Genomic DNA, 23505 nt, shown 5'->3' with positions numbered 1-23505 from the left:
TGGTCGGGTTAGCTAGGTGGTCTGATGGTTGGGTTAGCTAGGTGGTTGGGTTAGCTAGGTGGTCTGATGGTTGGGTTAGCTAGGGGGTCTGGTGGTTGGGTTAGCTAGGGGGTCTGGTGGTTGGGTTAGCTAGGGGGTCTGGTGGTTGGGTTAGCTAGGGGGTCTGGTGGTTGGGCTAGTTAGGTGGTTGGGTTAGCTAGGTGGTCTGATGGTTGGGCTAGTTAGGTGGTTGGGTTAGCTAGGTGGTCTGGTGGTTGGGTTAGCTAGGGGGTCTGGTGGTTGGGTTAGTTAGGTGGTCTGATGGTTGGGTTAGCTAGGTGGTTGGGTTAGCTAGGTGGTCTGATGGTTGGGTTAGCTAGGTGGTCTGGTGGTTGGGTTAGCTAGGTGGTTGGGTTAGCTAGGTGGTCTGGTGGTTGGGTTAGCTAGGTGGTCTGGTGGTTGGGTTAACTAGGTGGTCTGGTGGTTGGGTTAGCTAGGGGGTCTGGTGGTTGGGTTAGCTAGGTGGTTGGGTTAGCTAGGTGGTTGGGTTAGCTAGGTGGTCGGGTTAGCTAGGTGGTCTGGTGGTCGGGTTAGCTAGGTGCTCTGGTGGTCGGCTTAGCTAGGTGCTCTGGTGGTCGGCTTAGCTAGGTGCTCTGGTGGTCGGCTTAGCTAGGTGGTCGGCTTAGCTAGGTGGTCGGCTTAGCTAGGTGGTCGGCTTAGCTAGGTGGTCGGCTTAGCTAGGTGGTCGGCTTAGCTAGGTGCTCTGGTGGTCGGCTTAGCTAGGTGCTCTGGTGGTCGGCTTAGCTAGGTGCTCTGGTGGTCGGCTTAGCTAGGTGCTCTGGTGGTCGGCTTAGCTAGGTGCTCTGGTGGTCGGCTTAGCTAGGTGCTCTGGTGGTCGGCTTAGCTAGGTGCGCTGGTGGTCGGCTTAGCTAGGTTCGCTGGTGGTCGGCTTAGCTAGGTGCTCTGGTGGTCGGCTTAGCTAGGTGCTCTGGTGGTCGGCTTAGCTAGGTGCTCTGGTGGTCGGCTTAGCTAGGTGCTCTGGTGGTCGGCTTAGCTAGGTGGTCGGCTTAGCTAGGTGCTCTGGTGGTCGGCTTAGCTAGGTGCTCTGGTGGTCGGCTTAGCTAGGTGCTCTGGTGGTCGGCTTAGCTAGGTGCTCTGATGGTCGGGTTAGCTAGGTGCTCTGATGGTCGGGTTAGCTAGGTGCTCTGATGGTCGGCTTAGCTAGGTGCTCTGGTGGTCGGCTTAGCTAGGTGCTCTGATGGTCGGGTTAGCTAGGTGCTCTGATGGTCGGGTTAGCTAGGTGCTCTGATGGTCGGGTTAGCTAGGTGCTCTGATGGTCGGGTTAGCTAGGTGCTCTGATGGTCGGGTTAGCTAGGTGCTCTGATGGTCGGGTTAGCTAGGTGCTCGGGTTAGCTAGGTGGTCTGGTGGTTGGGTTAGCTAGGTGGTTGGGTTAGCTAGGTGGTCTGGTGGTTGGGTTAGCTAGGTGGTTGGGTTAGCTAGGTGGTCTGGTGGTTGGGTTAGCTAGGTGGTCGGGTTAGCTAGGTGGTCTGGTGGTTGGGTTAGCTAGGTGGTCGGGTTAGCTAGGTGGTCTGATGGTTGGGTTAGCTAGGTGGTTGGGTTAGCTAGGTGGTCTGATGGTTGGGTTAGCTAGGGGGTCTGGTGGTTGGGTTAGCTAGGGGGTCTGGTGGTTGGGTTAGCTAGGGGGTCTGGTGGTTGGGTTAGCTAGGGGGTCTGGTGGTTGGGCTAGTTAGGTGGTTGGGTTAGCTAGGTGGTCTGATGGTTGGGCTAGTTAGGTGGTTGGGTTAGCTAGGTGGTCTGGTGGTTGGGTTAGCTAGGGGGTCTGGTGGTTGGGTTAGTTAGGTGGTCTGATGGTTGGGTTAGCTAGGTGGTTGGGTTAGCTAGGTGGTCTGATGGTTGGGTTAGCTAGGTGGTCTGGTGGTTGGGTTAGCTAGGTGGTTGGGTTAGCTAGGTGGTCTGGTGGTTGGGTTAGCTAGGTGGTTGGGTTAGCTAGGTGGTCTGATGGTTGGGTTAGCTAGGTGGTCTGGTGGTTGGGTTAGCTAGGTGGTTGGGTTAGCTAGGTGGTCTGATGGTTGGGTTAGCTAGGTGGTCGGGTTAGCTAGGTGGTCTGATGGTTGGGTTAGCTAGGTGGTTGGGTTAGCTAGGTGGTCTGATGGTTGGGTTAGCTAGGTGGTCTGATGGTTGGGTTAGCTAGGTGGTCTGGTGGTTGGGTTAGCTAGGTGGTCTGGTGGTTGGGTTAGCTAGGTGGTTGGGTTAGCTAGGTGGTGGGTTAGCTAGGTGGTCTGATGGTCGGGTTAGCTAGGTGCTCTGGTGGTCGGGTTAGCTAGGTGCTCTGGTGGTCGGCTTAGCTAGGTGCTCTGGTGGTCGGCTTAGCTAGGTGCTCTGGTGGTCGGCTTAGCTAGGTGCTCTGGTGGTCGGCTTAGCTAGGTGCTCTGGTGGTCGGCTTAGCTAGGTGCTCTGGTGGTCGGCTTAGCTAGGTGCTCTGGTGGTCGGCTTAGCTAGGTGCTCTGGTGATCGGGTTAGCTAGGTGCTCTGGTGGTCGGGTTAGCTAGGTGCTCTGATGGTCGGGTTAGCTAGGTGCTCTGATGGTTGGGTTAGCTAGGTGGTCTGATGGTTGGGTTAGCTAGGTGGTCTGGTGGTCGGGTTAGCTAGGTGGTCGGGTTAGCTAGGTGGTTGGGTTAGTTAGGTGGTCTGGTGGTTGGGTTAGCTAGGTGGTCTGGTGGTTGGGTTAGCTAGGTGGTCTGGTGGTCGGGTTAGCTAGGTGGTCGGGTTAGCTAGGTGGTCTGGTGGTTGGGTTAGCTAGGTTGTCTGGTGGTTGGGTTAGCTAGGTGGTCTTGTGGTTGGGTTAGCTAGGTGGTCTGGTGGTTGGGATAGCTAGGTGGTCTGGTGGTTGGGTTAGCTAGGTGGTCTGGTGGTTGGGTTAGCTAGGTGGTCTGGTGGTTGGGTTAGCTAGGTGGTCTGGTGGTTGGGTTAGCTAGGTGGTCTGGTGGTTGGGTTAGCTAGGTGGTCTGGTGGTCGGGTTAGCTAGGTGGTCTGGTGGTCGGGTTAGCTAGGTGGTCTGGTGGTCGGGTTAGCTAGGTGGTCGGGTTAGCTAGGTGGTCTGGTGGTTGGGTTAGCTAGGTGGTCTGGTGGTTGGGTTAGCTAGGTGGTCTGGTGGTTGGGTTAGCTAGGTGGTCTGGTGGTTGGGTTAACTAGGTGGTCTGGTGGTTGGGTTAGCTAGGTGGTCTGGTGGTTGGGTTAGCTAGGTGGTCTGGTGGTTGGGTTAGCTAGGTGGTCTGGTGGTTGGGTTAGTTAGGTGGTCTGGTGGTTGGGTTAGTTAGGTGGTCTGGTTAGTTAGGTGGTCTGGTGGTCGGGTTAGCTAGGTGGTTTGGTTAGTTAGGTGGTCTGGTGGTTGGGTTAGCTAGGTGGTCTGGTGGTTGGGTTAGCTAGGTGGTCTGGTGGTTGGGTTAGCTAGGTGGTCTGGTGGTTGGGTTAGCTAGGTGGTCTGGTGGTTGGGTTAGCTAGGGGGTCTGGTGGTTGGGTTAGCTAGGGGGTCTGGTGGTTGGGTTAGCTAGGGGGTCTGGTGGTTGGGTTAGCTAGGGGGTCTGGTGGTTGGGTTAGCTAGGGGGTCTGGTGGTTGGGTTAGCTAGGGGGTCTGGTGGTTGGGTTAGCTAGGGGGTCTGGTGGTTGGGTTAGCTAGGTGGTCTGGTGGTTGGGTTAGCTAGGGGGTCTGGTGGTTGGGTTAGCTAGGGGGTCTGGTGGTTGGGTTAGCTAGGGGGTCTGGTGGTTGGGTTAGCTAGGGGGTCTGGTGGTTGGGTTAGCTAGGGGGTCTGGTGGTTGGGTTAGCTAGGTGGTCTGGTGGTTGGGTTAGCTAGGTGGTCTGGTGGTTGGGTTAGCTAGGTGGTCTGGTTAGCTAGGTGGTCTGGTTAGCTAGGTGGTCTGGTGGTCTGGTTAGCTAGGTGGTCTGGTGGTTGGGTTAGCTAGGTGGTCTGGTGGTTGGGTGCCTGGAGGAGGATGGAGGCCAAGCCTCTCCAGCTTTCAAAACATCTCCTGGTCTGGTGGTGCATTCAGCTTCAATCTCCTCTAACCATACATCTAGAATATTCAATCATACAACAGGCCTTGTTGCTCCTCTCCCAGCCTGATTCAGATGGGCTGGTATGGACAACAGAGAAAGTGCAGTACATACTGAAATCTAGAGAATGGTAGATGTATCATTGTATGGGGTTTGTTAACTCCAGCTACATTTGCAATGGTAGGACAATGCCATCCCCTTCCTCAAACTACGACTCACATCATTTACACTGAGTATACATAACATTAAGAACACCTGCTCTTTCCATGACATAGACTGACCAGGTGAAAGCTATGATGTCACCTGTTAAATCCACTTCAATTCAGTGTAGATGAATGGGAGGAGACCGGTTAAATAAGGATTTTAAAGCCTTGAGACATGGGTTGTGTATGTGTGCCATTCAGAGGGAGAGATTTGAGGACAAAATATTTAAGTGCCTTTGAACGGGGTATAGTAGTAAGTTCCAGGCGCACCGTTTGAGTGTCAAGAACTGCAACGTTGCTGGGTTTTTCACTCTCAACAGTGTCTATCAAGAATAGCCCACCACCCAAATGACATCCAGCCAACTTGGCACAACTGTGGGAAGCATTGGAGTCAACATGGGCCAGCATCCATGTGGAATGCTTGACACCTTGTAGAGTCCATACCCCGACAAATTGAGGCTGTTCTGAGGGCAAAAGGGGGTGTACCTCAATATTAAGAAGTTAGGTGTTCCTAATGTTTTGTACCCTCAGTGTACAGCCGTTTAGCACAGAGGGTGGTCGTCTCACATTCACTAACACCACTAACTCTGATTACACCAAAGAGACAGTCCTTATGAACAACTGACTATTACAACACTGGGACATACAAACAAGCTGAGTAGTGTTAGTTCACCTTCCCACGCTGTGAATATTAATTTGTTCTCATTATGTCGCTAAGCTGCGGTTGTCACATTGGACACTGCATAATTCAACAAGGGGACGAGACATGTAGAGAAGAGGAGAGAGGAGCTGTGGATGGGAATACACGTTCAACTATAGAAGTGTGAATCTAAGTCTCATTGCTATACTACAGTCTCTAGAATGAGCTCCAACTCCAGATATCTGCCTTATAAAGGCCAGTTCATACACTAGTTACAACATTTGGCACTTTGGCAGTAGTATGAAATCAGCTTAAGTCCTAAGAGAGGACTTGAGAAAGTGTCAATCTTAGAATAGTGAAACGGAACTGAACTAATTAATTGATGACATTGACAGAACACTAAAACGACTCAACGAACACAGGAAGCCATTAGCCAAGTCATTAGTCAGGTTTAGATTGACAGAACTGTTCAGCGTCTGTTCACATCCTGCCAGCCACCAAACCCCGCCATCCATGCATCCCTCCATATATACCTTCATTCATCCATCACTCCCTGTGCATGTAAATAAATATAGGCAGAGTGGGGAAACAGACAGAGAGAGAGAGAGACAGAAACAGAGACAGAGACAGAGAGAGAAAGTAGGCCAGAAATGGAGAGAAATAAGAGAACAAGAGGGGAAGACAGATAGCGAGAGGAAAGAAGAGTTGAGCTGGGAACAGGAAGGAAGATGACAGTGGTTTTGAGGGGAGAGATGGAGTCAGCTGGAAGGAATGAGGGGGGAGAGATAGAGAGGAAGAGAGGGAGCGAGGGAGGGAGCGTGGAAGGGACCTGTCTGGTGCAGGGAAGAAAGCCAAAGGATTGAGGAAAAGGGAGGATGGCAGAGAGGAGGGTTATAGCTAGGGAGGACATCAATAATCTATGGGAGGATGGCAGAGAGGAGGGTTATAGCTAGGGAGGACATCAATAATCTATGGGAGGATGGCAGAGAGGAGGGTTATAGCTAGGGAGGACATCAATAATCTATGGGAGGATGGCAGAGAGGAGGGTTATAGCTAGGGAGGACATCAATAATCTATGGGAGGATGGCAGAGAGGAGGGTTATAGCTAGGGAGGACATCAATAATCTATGGGAGGATGGCAGAGAGGAGGGTTATAGCTAGGGAGGACATCAATAATCTATGGGAGGATGGCAGAGAGGAGGGTTATAGCTAGGGAGGACATCAATAATCTATGGGAGGATGGCAGAGAGGAGGGTTATAGCTAGGGAGGACATCAATAATCTATGGGAGGATGGCAGAGAGGAGGGTTATAGCTAGGGAGGACATCAATAATCTATGGGAGGATGGCAGAGAGGAGGGTTATAGCTAGGGAGGACATCAATAATCTATGGGAGGATGGCAGAGAGGAGGGTTATAGCTAGGGAGGACATCAATAATCTATGGGAGGATGGCAGAGAGGAGGGTTATAGCTAGGGAGGACATCAATAATCTATGGGAGGATGGCAGAGAGGAGGGTTATAGCTAGGGAGGACATCAATAATCTATGGGAGGATGGCAGAGAGGAGGGTTATAGCTAGGGAGGACATCAATAATCTATGGCGGATAAGCTATTCCGTGTTGAACGGAGGAGAGAAAGAACGAGAAAACGAGAGCGAGAATGAGAGAGATGCAAAAGTTGGTAGGTGGGGCCTTGGGTACATCTATTTAAAAGAGAAATTAAAAGACGCTTGTGTTCGTTTAGAGAGCAGGGCACCCCCCCCCCCCCCACCCCCCCCCCCACCCCCCAACACTCCCTAGGCAATGTCTATTTAAATGTGGGTTTAAAAATCAGAGAGTGTTACAGCTCTAATCATGGCTGGCTGGCGTCACAGCACATTCCCTCTCTCGCTCTACCTTTCTCCAACGCCCAAAGCCCTCACCCGTCGCTCAGCATGAACACACACTCAAACTGAACACAAACACACACCAAGCCCCCCTAGAAGGGCTATTGCACGACAGAGCTGAATTCATGAATCACTGAAAGACGAATCAGCTGCGAGCGAGTGAACGTAGGGAGGAGAGGAGGAGGAGTGAGAAAGGAGAGGGAGGATTGTTTCCTATAAAAAGACACTAAAAGTTAAGCAGATATCAGGAAATTGCCCCTAGCTGCCTACAAGGACAGAACCCCCAGGAAGGTTCCCAGTGACATGCCTGGCTCTGCACACACACACACACACACACACACACACACACACACACACACACACACACACACACACACACACACACACACACACACACACACACACACACACACACACACACACACTGAACAGCCCGTAAATAGCTAAGAAAGCCAGTCGACAACCATGAAGGAGATACACAACACCAACACAGGAACTAAATAAACCAACACACACAAACCAAAGTAGTGCTACCACCAACTAGCCACTTTCTACACATGTTCCTCCAACTTCCATTTCCAACTTCCATTTCCAACTTCCATTTCCAACTTCCATTTCCAACTTCCATTTCCAACTTCCATTTCCAACTTCCATTTCCAACTTCCATTTCCAACTTCCATTTCCAACTTCCATTTCCAACTTCCGCCATCATCCAGAAGGCGAGGTCAGTACAGATGCATCAAAGCTGGGACTGAAAAACAGCTTCTATCTCAAGGCCATCAGACTGTGTTAATAGCCATCACTAACACAGACTTAAAATCATTGGACACCTTAATAAATGGAACACTAGTCACTTTAATAATGTTTACATATCTTGCGTTACTCATCTCATATGTATATACTGCATTCTATACTATTCTACTGTATCTTGGTCTATGCCGCTCTGAGATTGCTTGTCCATATATTTATATATTCTTAAATCCATTCCTTTACTTAGATGTATGTGTATTGGGTATTTGTTGTGACATTGTTAGAAATTACTTGTTAGATATTGCTGCACTGACAGAACAAGAAGCACAAGCATGTCGCTACACTCGCAATAACATCTGCTAACCATGTGTATGTGACCAATAACATCTGACTGGACAGGAACAGGAAGGGGGGGAGCTGGGTAGTCAGACAGATCTGTCCATTCACACAGACTGGACAGGAAGGGGGGGAGCTGGGTAGTTAGACAGATCTGTCCATTCACACAGACTGGACAGGAAGGGGGGGAGCTGGGTAGTTAGACAGATCTGTCCATTCACACAGACTGGACAGGAAGGGGGGAAGCTGGGTAGTTAGACAGATCTGTCCATTCACACAGACTGGGCAGGAAGGGGGGGAGCTGGGTAGTCAGACAGATCTGTCCATTCACACAGACTGGACAGGAAGGGGGGGAGCTGGGTAGTCAGACAGATCTGTCCATTCACACAGACTGGGCAGGAAGGGGGGGAGCTGGGTAGGTAGACAGATCTGTCCATTCACACAGACTGGACAGGAAGGGGGGGAGCTGGGTAGTCAGACAGATCTGTCCATTCACACAGACTGGGCAGGAAGGGGGGGAGCTGGGTAGGTAGACAGATCTGTCCATTCACACAGACTGGACAGGAAGGGGGGAGCTGGGTAGGTAGACAGCTCTTTCCAGTTACAGGAAGGGGGAGGAGGGGAAGGGGGTGGCTGGCCAGGAAGAGGTGGGGAGGGGTGAGCTGGCAAGGTAGAGGGGGGGCTCCAAGGTACAGGCTGCTCTGTGGTGCTCTAGTGGCCCTGGGGGAGGGAAGGATAAGGAAGGGGAAACCGGGAAAGTTAGGGGAGGAAGGGAGGAACTGGGGACTTCACTAGGAACACAATGACAGTCCTGTTTCAATAACAGTAGTATATAATTTATCCACCAACGCCTGGCTGGCCCACAGTACAACAGTAACTTGATATGAATAGAAGTAACTCACATCAAGGCAAGGCATGGTGCTGTTCTTCCTCAATTCCCCAAATCCAACCTGCTGTAGAACCCAAGCATGGTACATTTAGGGGAAGTGACCTGGCTAGACTTCACATCTGTGTATTGTGCTCTATAGCCCTTGTAACAGTAGTGTCAATCACAGACGATTGAGTGTGGCCACAGCATCTCTGTGGGACAGGTTAGTCCTGATAAAACCATACCTCTCTCCCTCGCACAACCTCTCTCCCTCGCATAACCTCTCTCCCTCGCACAACCTCTCTCCCTCGCACAACCTCTCTCCCTCGCACAACCTCTCTCCCTCAGCAATCTGTGATTCAGCCCACCATTGAGCCTGAGGTTCTGTGAAAAAAAAAGTGTGTGTGTGTGTGTGTGTGTGTTGGAGGGACAGCTGAGTGCCATTCTGCAGCCAGGGTGAGGGAGGGAGGAGGGAGAGGGCCTGAGATGATTGTTGGGAAACGTTGTTGTACTGTCGCAGCAACTTAACCTTCAAAAACTGCCTTCTGGGACGGGAGGGAGGGAGGGAGGGAGGGAGGGAGGGAGGGAGGGAGGGAGGGGAAAGGAACATTGTTAGGAGGCAGAGAGAGACTGCAATAGAGGCAGCAATACACCATGATGATAGGAAAGGCACCATTACAAAACAGTGAGGGAAAAGAAGCAGCAAGGAGAATAGTTTGTACTGGCAGACTTAAAGAGAAACTTCAAGGTTGATGTAGGTGAAACAGACAGAGGGAATAAGACAGAGAGAGAGAGCGAGAGAAAGAAGGGAACCAAAGACATTCAAATTACAGCAGGAGAAACAAGGGATGAGGAGAAGGAGGGACGGAAGGAGAGGGGGACACGGACTATAAGACAGGCGCTTACTGAACAGACGGATCAATTACGAGGACCAAATTACAGAGAGGAGGAAGTTAAGAAGCTACTCAGAGGAAATCAACAGACAGACAGACAGAGAGAGAAGGGAAGATAGCGAGACATGGAGGAGGAAGGAAGATAAGGAGGGATGGAGGGTGTGAGACATGGAGAAAGAAAAGCAGAGAGAGAGGGTGGGATAGAGCTACAGGAGGTAGATTGGATTCATTAGTTAGAGGGCTGTCAGAGAGCAGAGGGATAAAGGAATAGGACTGAGTCAGAGACCCCACTGTGGCTGTGTAAGAAAGATGGGATCAGCTATAGTGTGTGTGTGGGGGGGCTCATTCAACACAAAATTCTATTTAGATGAAGTGCCAAGACTATCTGTAGTAAACAAACACTTTGGTACACCCTGTTGACACAACCCAGTGAGAGGAAAAGGCCAACCTGTCACTCCAGTCTCCTCCTGTTCTGCTTTCTACCAGTCCTGGTGGCTGCAATGAATCTCAATGGTGATCATTCAGATAGGCTAGTCTTCTGTAGAAATTCAGGTTGAAAAAGGTTATCATGAGGTTTGCTTTGAGTGGCAGTTGCATAACTACACTATAATTGACAGAGGTTACATCTCAAATGGCTCCTTATTCCCTATATTGTGCACACTTGACTAGGACCCATAGGGCTCTGGTTAAAATGAGTGCACTATATATGGAGCCATTTGGGATGCACCCAGAACAAGCCTAACAGAGCTGGTAAGGTTGACAGCTGTGGGCATCAGTGTGTTGTGACTAATCAGAAATGCAGTCTGCCGACGGCCATCTTCACTTGAAGGTTTCTGAGATTCAGAAGAACATGGGGACATAGAAGACTGAACACACTGTAATATCTCTGTTTTATGTTGAACAATTTAAACATGACTGAATGTTCTGTTCCAGCTCCACTCTTATCTCTGATAAAATGTCCCACATTAAATAAACTCCCACTTCACTGCCTAAATGTCTACCCTGGCTGTAGCCCAGTAATACGGTACGTCCTCTCTCCTGCTCTATATAACTACTTCCCACAAATCTAAAAGCATTGGATTGGTGGAGGTATAGGCTAGTGGGAGTTTACACCATATTTGTAATACCAGTCATTTCCATTTCAAATCAGGGAAGTGAACAAGTGTACACTTTGGGAAGAAGGAGAGAACTGGGACATTAAATTCTTCACCATCAACAGCCCATAGTAGCATGTGATGATGTGGTTGGGTCTTAGGCGTGTCACCCTAAACAAGGTCCTGTCACAACTAAGTAACTATCCTCCCCCAGCCCTTCCCTCCCTCCTGCCTGCCTGCCTGTCTGTCTAGACAGGCTGGTAAGTGTGAATTTGACATGACCTTCTCAAAGTGAGCTGTACGGAGATGCAGAGAAAAGCCAACTGGGGGTGTAGAAGTGAAAGAGACAGATTGTGACGTCACAAAAAACATACAACACACTAAGAAAAAACAGAAAGATGTGAAAAAAAGTGGGAGAGAATGGGAGAGCAAGAGAGGTGGTAACTGTCAAACTGACTTGGACACAAACACAGACACACACACAGACACAGAGAGGAAGAGAGATAGGAGTTTGACGGAGCTGTCAGTGCGAAACCTAAATGTTTTCAATAACACATAAGGACACTGCATCCTTCCCTGATCGATACAGGATCAATAACACAAACCACACTCTCCATCTGGACACATTAAGGTGACTGCCAATGACAACGGAAACATGCGCGTGTCCGTGTGTGTAGCTAGGACAATGTCAAGGGCCTCTGTGCTCAGTGCCATACAGATCTGCTGAGCGCACCACAGAGGATTTTACAGATGGAGAGAGACGGGAGAGACAAGAGGAGAGAGAAAAGTGAGGAGAAAGACAGAAGATGTTAAAGTGTCAGAGGGATGATGCTAAACTACAAATGAGCAGATCCTGCCTCCCTATCTATCTCTCCTCCAAATCCCCTTATCCCTGTGCCAAGTTGCCACTGAGGAATTTAAAAGTATGATGTCATCTCCACTCTGCTACCCCACTAAAGCTGCCCCCTTCATTCCAACTGTTCCCACCCCTCTCAGCCCCCTTAACCAGCAGCCTAGTCCTAGCGCCTTGGTTGGTGGTTTGGGTCCAGTGGTGTAAAGTACTTAAGTAAAAATACTTGAAAGAACTACTTAAGTAGTTTTTTGGGGTATCTGTACTTTATTTATATTTTTGACTTTAACTTATTACTCAATACATTTTCCCTTACACCCAAAAGTACTCATTACATTTTGAATGCTTAGCAGGAGTGGAAAATTGTCTAATTCACACACTTATCAAGAGAACATCCCTGGTCATCCCTACTGTCTCTGATCTGGTGGACTCACTAAATACATGCTTCATGTTGAAATTATTTCTACTTTTAATACTTAAAACCAAATACTTTTAGACTTTTACTCAAGTAGGATTTTACTGGGCAACTTTCACTTTTATCATTTTCTATTAAAAGGCATCTTTACTTTCACTCAAATATGACAATTCGGTACTTCACCACTGTTTGGGTCACCGTTTCATTGGGCACAGCAGGAGTCTTGGTAACTGGTACTGTGAAACCGTTGCTGCAGTGTCATGCCATGTCCTATTCAGGGGCTGCTCCTAGACTCAGTCTTTCTTGATGGGGGTGTGACCACTGTAGCTGGGTAATCATCTGGGACTGTGTCAAAGAGAATCTCCTACACCCAACATAGCAAACTAAACACGGATTCTCTAAGGTACTGTGTTGAGTGTACAGAGGCAGGCAGGGAAACAGAAACTGGTGTGTGTGCAAATGTGTTGCTGTGACGAAGACATTTTTGATAGAGGAATGGATGATAAGGAGCACTATCAGCATTTCAACTGATTCATACCATATCCAGCCTTGATAACATCTACAGACGGGTTTTTGTTTGTGTGTGTGTGTGTGTGTGTGTGTGTGTGTGTGTGTGTGTGTGTGTGTGTGTGTGTGTGTGTGTGTGTGTGTGTGTGTGTGTGTGTGTGTGTGTGTGTGTGTGTGTGTGTGTGTGTGTGTGTCCTGCTCTAGTTGGAATCCAACCTGACCCCAATGACCTCAGCGGAGCTATGATTTTGTAAACCCTTCCACTCCCATTCATCTTAATGGCATTTGGCATTCCTTAAAGGGGGGGGGGGATTACTACTTCTCCCTTTGATCGGATGGGATGGCCTCCAATCTGGCAACCCTGCCAGGAAAACAAACACTCCCAGTGGAGGATCTCTGTATGACCTCATCGTGGGCCACCATGTTTGCTCCCAGCATGCATTGGGAGCAGAGCCTGGGGGGGGACGGGGACTGTGGTTCCCACAGAACTTAAATGTATGTAGTTTTTTTGGGGGGGCTGAGTCATTCCAGGAAAGAAGCCCATGATCCATCCATCATTAGTTATTTACCACCCTCTGAAAGATGCTTTGAAAGGACGTGTCAGTTTAATTAATATGTAGAGATAAAGGAGGCTATTCTCAGACGACTGTGGTAGACAGGAAGGAACACCACTACATCCTGAAGAAACCACCCGGCAAACTGCCTCACACATACACACATCTGACAACTGGTTATTGAGATGCCATCTGACTCTCAGCATTAGGGATTCCCCAGACAAAAAAAGGCATCTTGGTCGACCGAGAGTAGTCACACACACAGTCAAAAGTTTCAGGCTACTAATTCTATCAGATCCTCAAATGGGCACATTTATAGGCCTACATCTGCATGCAGGCCAGGTAGCCTAGGCCTACATCTGCATGCAGGCCAGGTAGCCTAGGCCTACATCTGCATGCAGGCCAGGTAGCCTAGGCCTACTTCTATGCACAATCAGGTGCATGTCCTTACTCAACACTGACAGGAGCGCTCCAAACAAAAGACAACGAATAAATTGACAACTCATAAATGGAATGAAATAAACCAAAACTTTCTCACAAGTGTAGCCTAGGTTGTGCGCTCTACAAACAATGTGTCCACTCCTCCGATGACAAGACTGTAGTAATAATAATATATATTGAGTGCATTAACAGAAATGACCATAACCAAACAAACATTGTAGATTAGAAATTATGGGAATTAACGGTAAATGTACTGGTGACACTGGTGTGCCATCCCTGCAGCCTCCGCAATGGACTAGTCCACTGAGACAGGCGTGGATCAGACAGCTGTCTCGTGTACCATCTTTTTTTTCTTTTTACATATGTGCCACTGCTTGTCGGAAGAAAACAAATAAAAATACACAGCATAGCCTCAGGTTACACACCCTCATTTATCACTAGCTAGCGGTGTGTCGACTACTATTGCTCCTGCCTCCCAGTCCAAAAGCAAAACAATTCAGTGACACAAGAACTGCTGCTGATCGACCAAACTCTCCCTCTCTCTCCTTCGCTCTCTATACATCTCTCCCCTTCGCTCTCTATACATCTCTCCCCTTCGCTCTCTATACATCTCTCTCCCCTTCGCTCTCTATACATCTCTCTCCCCTTCGCTCTCTATACATCTCTCTCCCCTTCGCTCTCTATACATCTCTCTCCCCTTCGCTCTCTATACATCTCTCTCTCCTTCGCTCTCTATACATCTCTCTCCCCTTCGCTCTCTATACATCTCTCTCCCCTTCGCTCTCTATACATCTCTCTCCTTCGCTCTCTATACATCTCTCTCCTTCGCTCTCTATACATCTCTCTCTCCTTCGCTCTCTATACATCTCTCTCTCCTTCGCTCTCTATACATCTCTCTCCCCTTCGCTCTCTATACATCTCTCTCCCCTTCGCTCTCTATACATCTCTCTCCCCATCTCTCTATACATCTCTCTCTCCATCTCTCTCTCCTTCACTCTCTATACATCTCTCTCCCCTTCACATCTCTCTCCCCTTCGCTCTCTATACATCTCTCTCTCCTTCACTCTCTATACATCTCTCTCCCCTTCACTCTCTATACATCTCTCTCCCCTTCGCTCTCTATACATCTCTCTCCCCTTCGCTCTCTATACATCTCTCTCCCCTTCGCTCTCTATACATCTCTCTCCCCTTCGCTCTCTATACATCTCTCTCCCCTTCACTCTCTCCCCTTCGCTCTCTATACATCTCTCTCCCCTTCACTCTCTCCCCTTCGCTCTCTATACATCTCTCTCCCCTTCACTCTCTCCCCTTCACTCTCTCCCCTTCGCTCTCTATACATCTCTCTCCCCTTCGCTCTCTATACATCTCTCTCCCCTTCGCTCTCTATACATCTCTCTCTCCTTCGCTCTCTATACATCTCTCTCCCCTTCGCTCTCTATACATCTCTCTCCCCTTCGCTCTCTATACATCTCTCTCCCCTTCGCTCTCTATACATCTCTCTCCCCTTCGCTCTCTATACATCTCTCTCCCCTTCGCTCTCTATACATCTCTCTCCCCTTCGCTCTCTATACATCTCTCTCCCCTTCGCTCTCTATACATCTCTCTCCCCTTCGCTCTCTATACATCTCTCTCCCCTTCGCTCTCTATACATCTCTCTCCCCTTCGCTCTCTATACATCTCTCTCCCCTTCGCTCTCTATACATCTCTCTCCCCTTCGCTCTCTATACATCTCTCTCCCCTTCGCTCTCTATACATCTCTCTCCCCTTCGCTCTCTATACATCTCTCTCTCTTTCGCTCTCTATACATCTCTCTCCCCTTCGCTCTCTATACATCTCTCTCTATACATCTCTCTCCCCATCTCTCTATACATCTCTCTCTCCTTCACTCTCTATACATCTCTCTCCCCTTCGCTCTCTATACATCTCTCTCCCCTTCGCTCTCTATACATCTCTCTCCTTCGCTCTCTATACATCTCTCTCTCCTTCGCTCTCTATACATCTCTCTCCCCTTCGCTCTCTATACATCTCTCTCCCCTTCGCTCTCTATACATCTCTCTCTCCTTCGCTCTCTATACATCTCTCTCCCCTTCGCTCTCTATACATCTCTCTCCCCTTCACTCTCTCCCCTTCACTCTCTCCCCTTCGCTCTCTCCCCTTCGCTCTCTATACATCTCTCTCCCCTTCACTCTCTCCCCTTCACTCTCTCCCCTTCACTCTCTCCCCTTCGCTCTCTCCCCTTCGCTCTCTCCCCTTCGCTCTCTATACATCTCTCTCCCCTTCGCTCTCTCCCCTTCGCTCTCTATACATCTCTCTCCCCTTCACTCTCTCCCCTTCGCTCTCTCCCCTTCGCTCTCTCCCCTTCGCTCTCTATACATCTCTCTCCCCTTCACTCTCTCCCCTTCACTCTCTCCCCTTCACTCTCTCCCCTTCGCTCTCTATACATCTCTCTCCCCTTCTCTCTCTCCCTAGATCTATCCATCTTGTCTAATGATGTTTGTTAAATCAACAACAACCTAGTCTGGCCTTTGATTTTAAGGAAATGTGAATACATAGAGAAAATAACCATTGTCTCTCCACATACATTGATTATAGACACACGCATCAATAAGCTCTATGGCTTGACTTACTGTAGTAGGTCTTTTCATTCTATGTGGAATGTAGTTCATTGACGAACTGTTATAAACTGCCATAAACTGAGGATTGAATTAGAATTCCATGGAGGCAGCAGAGTCAGGGCCACAGGTGTTGGGCACCATCCATGCACACACACTTAGTATTACTTTCACGACTCCATTGGGCTGTAAATTAAAAACACACATTTATGTCTGAATCAACTGAGGTTTACTGGTGATGAGGGCAACTATTGCTCTAAACAGGCCCTGCAGTGTGTGTGTGTGTGTGTGTGTGTGTGTGTGTGTGTGTGTGTGTGTGTGTGTGTGTGTGTGTGTGTGTGTGTGTGAGAGAGAGAGACTGGGCCAGTGATGAAGCCATACTAAAAGCAGCCAAAGCAAGGCTAACGAACACACACACACACCTGACCTTTTCCCAATCCCCATGGCATTTGCAGCTCTAGAGCGGAGGGGCAAGGACACCTCATTAACATAACACCTCGAAGCATACAGACATTCATTGAAAAGTTCACACATTCAAAAAAAGGTTGCTTTTCCAATTTGAAATAAGACTAGTCTATTTCTGCAGTGTTTTTTTTTGCTGTGTTTGTCTGGGAAGAAACATTGATTTAGATAAGAATGTTTCAATTATAGTCTCCCATCCCCCCAAAAAACACATTCTACATTCTTTCATCCGTGGAATTACACATCTTTCTCTCTCACCCCCTTCTCCCTCCCCCTCTCAGACACCCATAAACAGCGTAGCCTTGAGGACAGAGCGAGGGGGAGAGGACAGAGCGGGGGGGAGAGGACAGAGTGTGTTTGAATAAACCAATAACTAACGTCGCTCAAACAAAAGCGCTGGACAGGAACATGAACGATGGTATAAAATAAAAGACAAGAGAACAAGGCCCCCTGTATGTACTGGGTCTGGCAGGCGGGGGAGGGAGCTCAAGTGGTGGTGGCGGGGAGGACGGGGGGGGGGGGGGGGGGGGGGTCTGAATCAGTTGTTCATTCAGTCCTATAAACCAATGACCTACCAACCATCAACGGACTGATTCCGAACACAATCCTCAGCCTGCACTGTCTCAGCATCATTCTAAAGAAGCCACCTGTTCCCAAATGGCTGAAGAGACCCATCAGGAGGATCTCAAGTGTCTTCACTGCACAAAGTCATTTGGCCTAATGTCACATTTCTCTCTTCTTCCAACAGCGAGCGACTGTAGGCTGCTCTCTCCCCTGACCCTGCCAGCCCACCAGTCGCTCTCACACGCACACCAACGCGGTTTACTCAGCCGTAAAGACGACGTAACCACTCACAGCTGACCCCATAGCCCTATTTCAATATAAAACATCACCATGGCAACAGGGTTCAAGCCCTCCTGACCCACATAGGGCCTCCACCTCGTTAGGGGGTATTACAGTGTCGTTTTAGGGCTCAAAGTGGAATCCCATCCATTCTCTCGAGATAACTTAATTTTCTACGACATGTCTTTTATTGATTTTCATACTATAGAAGCCTACCTTAATTCAAAACAAATTAAACTCACTGTTATTACACTGTAAGCTGGGTTATGAGACTATATTAAATTGAAATTGATGAGAACTGAACTAAGCCTACCTTCCTCTACTAAGCTATTGAAACTCTTTTTGGTCATTTCCTTATAAACAAGATTTTCTTGGCTTAGCAGAGAACAAAAAAACAAAAAAATAAACATTCTCCCACAAAAAAACACAAACAAGGCCTGAACATTGTCGTGTAAGAAAGAGGCTCTTTCTGTAAAATCAGTAAAGTGAAGAGGGAGATGTTTACACTTGAACTGGTTAAACCAGGATTTTCCCTGATAAATATGCAGAAACCTTTTTCTTTGCCACCGTTTTCCTTCCCCCTAAGTGCACTAGATGTTCTGTAAAATGGATTTGGGCTGAAAAGGTCCACGCCATAAATAAATCAGAAAAGAAAATACATTTCTGGGCCGGATGATGATATTATTATTTTTGTGTTATGTACAACAATGCTCCCAAGTGACACAGCAGTCTAAGGCACTGCATCTCAGTGCCTTAGACTGGCATCACTACAGACCCTGGTTCGATCCCGGGCTGTATCACAACCGGCCGTGATTGGGAGTCCAATAGGGCGGCACACAAATGGACCAGCGCTGTACGGGTTAGGGTTTGGCCGGGTTAGGCCGTCATTGTAAAATAAGAATTTGTTCTTAAATAAAATAAAAATGAAATCAACTACAGCAGGCAGTACAGTAGGCCTGGGCTAGGCCACTACCCTCTCTTTCTGTGGCACTAAAGTTTCCTGAGACAGTGTTGACTTTTATATCCATGGGAAAGGAAAAAATAAAGAGGTCTGGGTTAAATTGCCACCACAAATAAATGAATATAGAGATTTAAATTTGTTTGGGCCAACTTGCCTGATCACTCTGCAAGTGTAAGGAGAGAATCTGCACACCTGAGCGCGAAGCCTACCACACCTGAATAAATTAACCTTCTGAATACAGCAAATACATTAGCAACATCTTTTGATCTTTATATGCAAGTGTGACGCCAAAAGTGGGCACAGTTGAGAAGTTAAATATAGCTTAGCGGGAAATTTGTTGAAACAAAACAAATAGGTTAGGCTACTGTCCCCACCTTTTGATGGAGTAGAACTAGTTGATAATCGTACTGTAAGCACAGGCAGAGCCATGTATTTAGAGAGTTGGGCCAATGCAGTTTTTGCATGTTTTTCCACAAAATATATTTCGTATTTTTTATTTTTTTTCCTGCTTTTTCAGGGGGTGCTACAGCACCTCTACTTCCTATTATGCATCCAGGTACTTTTTTGCAGGTCCTGGAGTTCTAGGTGAAATCATGACAAATAACAAATAAAAACACCGCACACTGCTGTTCAGGTGATTGATTTTTATTTCTTTAAATCACCTGGGAACATGAACAGCAGTGTTTTCCTTTTTATTAGCCATGTTAGCTCCCCATTGAAATGACATGGGGAATAGTGTTTTTAAAGACTACAAAACTGAATGTCTACAACGAGCATTATGATGCATTTACATGACATGACAACATTCTATGGCAGCCAAGTTAGCTCAAAATCCACAAAAAAAATAAAAAATAATGCAAGATTTGAGTTATTAGTCCACTGTTGATGCAGTCCCAAAATGTTTTGCATGTCAGAAGTAAAGTAATCAAGATATTGGACTTTCAAGATGCAGTGTCACCAGCCACATCATGCAGATGTAAAATACATCATATGATGCAAAACGGATCATCATGGTTATGTGGCCCGTGACACTTTGCTTTTTGAAAGTCCAATATCTTAAACTTGACTGCTGACATGCAAAACATTTAGAAAAATACCAAAATATAGCTTGAATGGATTTTTCCTTTAACATTATATGGTGAATATTTAAACAATACTATGCAACTGTATGTCTAGAATTAAAACAATATTCAATATTCTCAGTTGGTCTAACTAATTATAAACTGGGTGGTTCGAGCCCTGAATGCTGATTGGCTGAAGCCCGTGGTATATCAGGCTGTATACCACGGGTATGACATGTCTTTTTACTGCTCTAATTACGTTGGTAACCAGTTTATAATAGCAATAAAGCACCTCGGGGGTTTGTGGTGTATGGCCAATATACCACGGCTGCCTGCTATGGCGGACGCACGGTCTACTCAGCATGTAAGGGCTGTATCCAGGCACTCCGCGTTGAGAAATAATAACAGCCCTTAGCCGTGGTATATTGGACATATACCACACCCCTCGGGCCTTATTGCTTAAATATATGGCTCTGGGCACAGGTGTTAATTAAAAATGCACAGGCCACAAGGACGCTATCAAGTGCGATACTGCAGCCTCAATCACCTTTTGTTGTTGTTGGCAACTAGGCTACACCCTGTTGCTGCACTGTTTACATTAAAAGCTATTTCTAACCCAATGTATGTGTTGTGAACTGGAACTAATCGAGGATGACGTGTCGGATAGAGGAAATAAAAGGCGCAGGGGGACGTAAGGAATTGAAGGAGAAGCGTGGTCCTGGGGAAAGAGGATCAAGGACACGCAACAGCGCTAGGGTTGTATTTGGAACAGAACAAGTGACAATGCACCTGCTGGCACCAGAGAGAAACATATACTTCGATTGCCAACAGCCACACCTTAAGAGCAAAAACACCGCGTAGCCTACTTTACGCCGAAACTCTGGTTACCGAGTGAGATAGTGTCACGGTCAGAAAATAGTCTAGTCAAATTAGTTCAGGGACACAAGTAGACTTTATTTATTCATAATTTATTTCACGACCGTAAGAAGGAAAATGTTAGCGTGAAAAAAAACGTTAAGACCTAGTGTACACCTGCACGTTGATTGGATCGAAACTGAAACCTCCCCGCCAGGTGACACAACCAAACGATCCGTGGTTAGAGTATAGGATAACAACCTAGGCTGCTGTTGAATTTCTATGGTGGTTTTTGAAATATGTTCTTCTTACCTTGAAAAGTCAGCAACGTGACCACGCTGAACAGTCCGATCATTTTGGTGAAGTCATGCCAATTTCGAGCGTCTTCTCTCGCCATGCTGTCTGTGCTCTGATTTTAAATGAATCTTATGTCGTTGATAAAAACAACCTCTATCCGTGTCTTTTCCCGGTTTGAACTTAATCGTGAACTAATCAGAAGTGAGTTTTCAAACGTCCTTCACCGACTGCGCGTCTTTCGGAGCCTGTTAAAAACAATACAAATCCTGTCCAAGCGATGCTGACAAGAAACTCACAAATGTATATTTCTCCCTTAGCTAAATAGGTGTTTTGTGGATTGGACTGCGTGCGCTCTAGCAACTATTTCCACACTGCGGAGAGATCGCTACTGGGTGACTGGGTGTGATGTCATAGACTATCCCTAGGCAACGTCACAGTTCCTTGAATTCAAACGATATGTTACTGGCGTTTAGAAACTACCAAAAGGATGAAAATATTGAGGAATTATACTTTTTAAAAGATTGTGTTATCCAAAACGGACAACACAGTTAATAGGGCGCACACCTACATTTGTTTAGCCTCAATGCGAGCTGTTTTGCCTGTATTTTACAAAAAATTAACTAGACATATTCGTCAATGTACCCTCTTCAGTTTTCTACTGTCTTTTTATTGGAAATAAAAACATTTCGATGGAGGATGCTACAAACTTCAAGTTTTGATTTAGAAAAAAAAATATCTACCCGTAATGTGTAGGCTAATTTATGGGAAAGTACACCCTCTCCAATATTTTACACTGATTAGGTCAATTGTAATACATGTACCATTCAATTATCGAATTCTAGGCACAGCAGCGCAGCAGTGGTGGAATGAGGCAAATGGATTATTATTGCGCCCTCTGCTGTTTAGCTCTAACGTCCCACAATCATGACACAGGCTACTAAAGTGTCGCAATAAAATAACCACTGGAACGAACGTTACAATCCAATAACCACTAACATTGATGTCACAATCAAAATCTTTGACGCAGATGTCACAATCAAACAACCACTGATGAAAACTTGAGATGATGACACTCAGGTGTGATTCTAAAGACCTTGATTAGCTGTATTAAAACAGGGCTGGAACTAAAGCTTGCACACCCAGATCAGATCTCTAGGTCGGGGTTAGTCACCCCTGCACACACTAATCAAAAAACAACATTTTCTTATTGTCCACCAAAGCAACATTGCAAAGCCATATTATCCTCCAGCTTTAAGGCTAATCTGTAAACCCATGTGTTTTACAAACGTGCAGAGAACATTGATTCATTGTAATTCCCTCCTTCTCATCGCATATTTCATTCTTTGCCCCTAACCTCTCATTTTCTCTCCTCTGCTCTCCCCTCTCCTTTTCTCCTCTCCTCTGTCAGTCCACAATGTTCACCTCTGAATTCTTCCAATCTATTTTCACTTTCAATACTCTGAGCCCTTCCCCTACATAGGGGCCTAACTCGTTTTCCCCCTCTCCCCTCATCCCTCACTCATCTGGCCAATGTTATGTCTGGATTTGGTCACTCTTCCCTCTCCTCGTATTGTCCCTCACTTTCTTTGTCCCGGCCTTGTCTTTCACTCCTCTTCTTTTTCCTCTCCACTCCCGTCACCCAGTCCTGGGGTTGCCTGTGGGTCTGTGACTAGGATAGTGGAGTTCATAGTTGTCTGGTATTAGCTTATTGGCAGCACTCATTAAACTGAGCCAGAGCTTAGAGTGATTATTTATCCATGAGGGAGGAGATCAGTACACCCATGCTCTCTCTCTTGTCTCTCTCTCAATTCATTTCAAAGAGACTTATTGGCATGGGAAACATATGTTTACATTGCCAAAGCAAGTGAAATAGACGAAAACAAAAGGGAAATAAACAATAAAAAATGAACAGTAAACATAACAGTCACAAAAGTGTTTTAATAATTTCGACATTTCAAATGTTATATTATTGGCTATGTACAGTATTGTAACAATGTACAGATAGTTGAAGTACGAAAAGGAAAATAAATAAACAGATAAATATAGGTTGTATTTACAATGGGGTTTGTGCTCCACGGCTTGCCCTTTTCTTGTGCCAACAGGTCACACATCTTGCTGCTGTGGTGGCACGCTGTGGTATTTCACCTAATAGATATTGGAGTTTATCAAGATTAGATTTGTTTTCAAATTCGTTGTCTCTCAATTCAATTCAAGGGCTTTATTGGCATGGGAAACATATGTTAACATTGCCAATGCAAGTGAAGTAGATAATAAACAATAAAAATTAACAGTAAACATTACACTCACAGAAGTTCCAAAAGAATAAAGACATTTCAAATATCTATCTATCTATCTATCTATCTATCTATCTATCTATCTATCTATCAATTCAATTCAATTCAAGGGGCTTTATTGGCATGGGAAACATGTGTTAACATTGCCAAAGCAAGTGAGGTAGATAATATACAAAAGTCAAATAAACAATAAAAATGAACAGTAAACATTACACATACAGACGTTTCAAAACAATAAAGACATTACAAATGTCATATTATATATATGCAGTGTTGTAACAATGTACAAATGGTTAAAGCACACAAGTTAAAATAAATAAGCATAAATATGGGTTGTATTTACAATGGTGTTTGTTCTTCACTGGTTGCCCTTTTCTTGTGGCAACAGGTCACAAATCTTGCTGCTGTGATGGCACACTGTGGAATTTCACCCAGTAGATATGGGAGTTTATCAAAATTGGATTTGTTTTCGAATTCTTTGTGGATCTGTGTAATCTGAGGGAAATATGTCTCTCTAATATGGTCATACATTGGGCAGGAGGTTAGGAAGTGCAGCTCAGTTTCCACCTCATTTTGTGGGCAGTGAGCACATAGCCTGTCTTCTCTTGAGAGCCATGTCTGCCTACGGCGGCCT

General features: G+C 46.7%; 1 protein-coding gene across 1 annotated transcript in view; it reads right to left on the bottom strand.

Annotated features, from left to right (window-relative positions):
* The window catches only part of LOC139564709 (poliovirus receptor-like), a 59306-nt gene extending 38365 nt beyond the window's left edge, over positions 1–20941 (bottom strand). Inside the window, exon 1 of the mRNA XM_071384484.1 lies at positions 20593–20941. Within this exon, the coding sequence (XP_071240585.1) occupies positions 20593–20677 (85 nt within the window). The 5' untranslated portion in view covers positions 20678–20941. The remainder of the gene's footprint in view (positions 1–20592) is intronic.
* Between the last annotated feature and the right edge of the window lie 2564 nt (positions 20942–23505).

Source organism: Salvelinus alpinus, chromosome 35 (genome assembly GCF_045679555.1).
Source record: "Salvelinus alpinus chromosome 35, SLU_Salpinus.1, whole genome shotgun sequence".
NCBI lineage: Eukaryota > Metazoa > Chordata > Actinopteri > Salmoniformes > Salmonidae > Salvelinus > Salvelinus alpinus.
The sequence above is the reverse complement of the archived record's forward strand: the minus strand, read 5'-3'. Positions and strand labels throughout refer to the sequence as shown.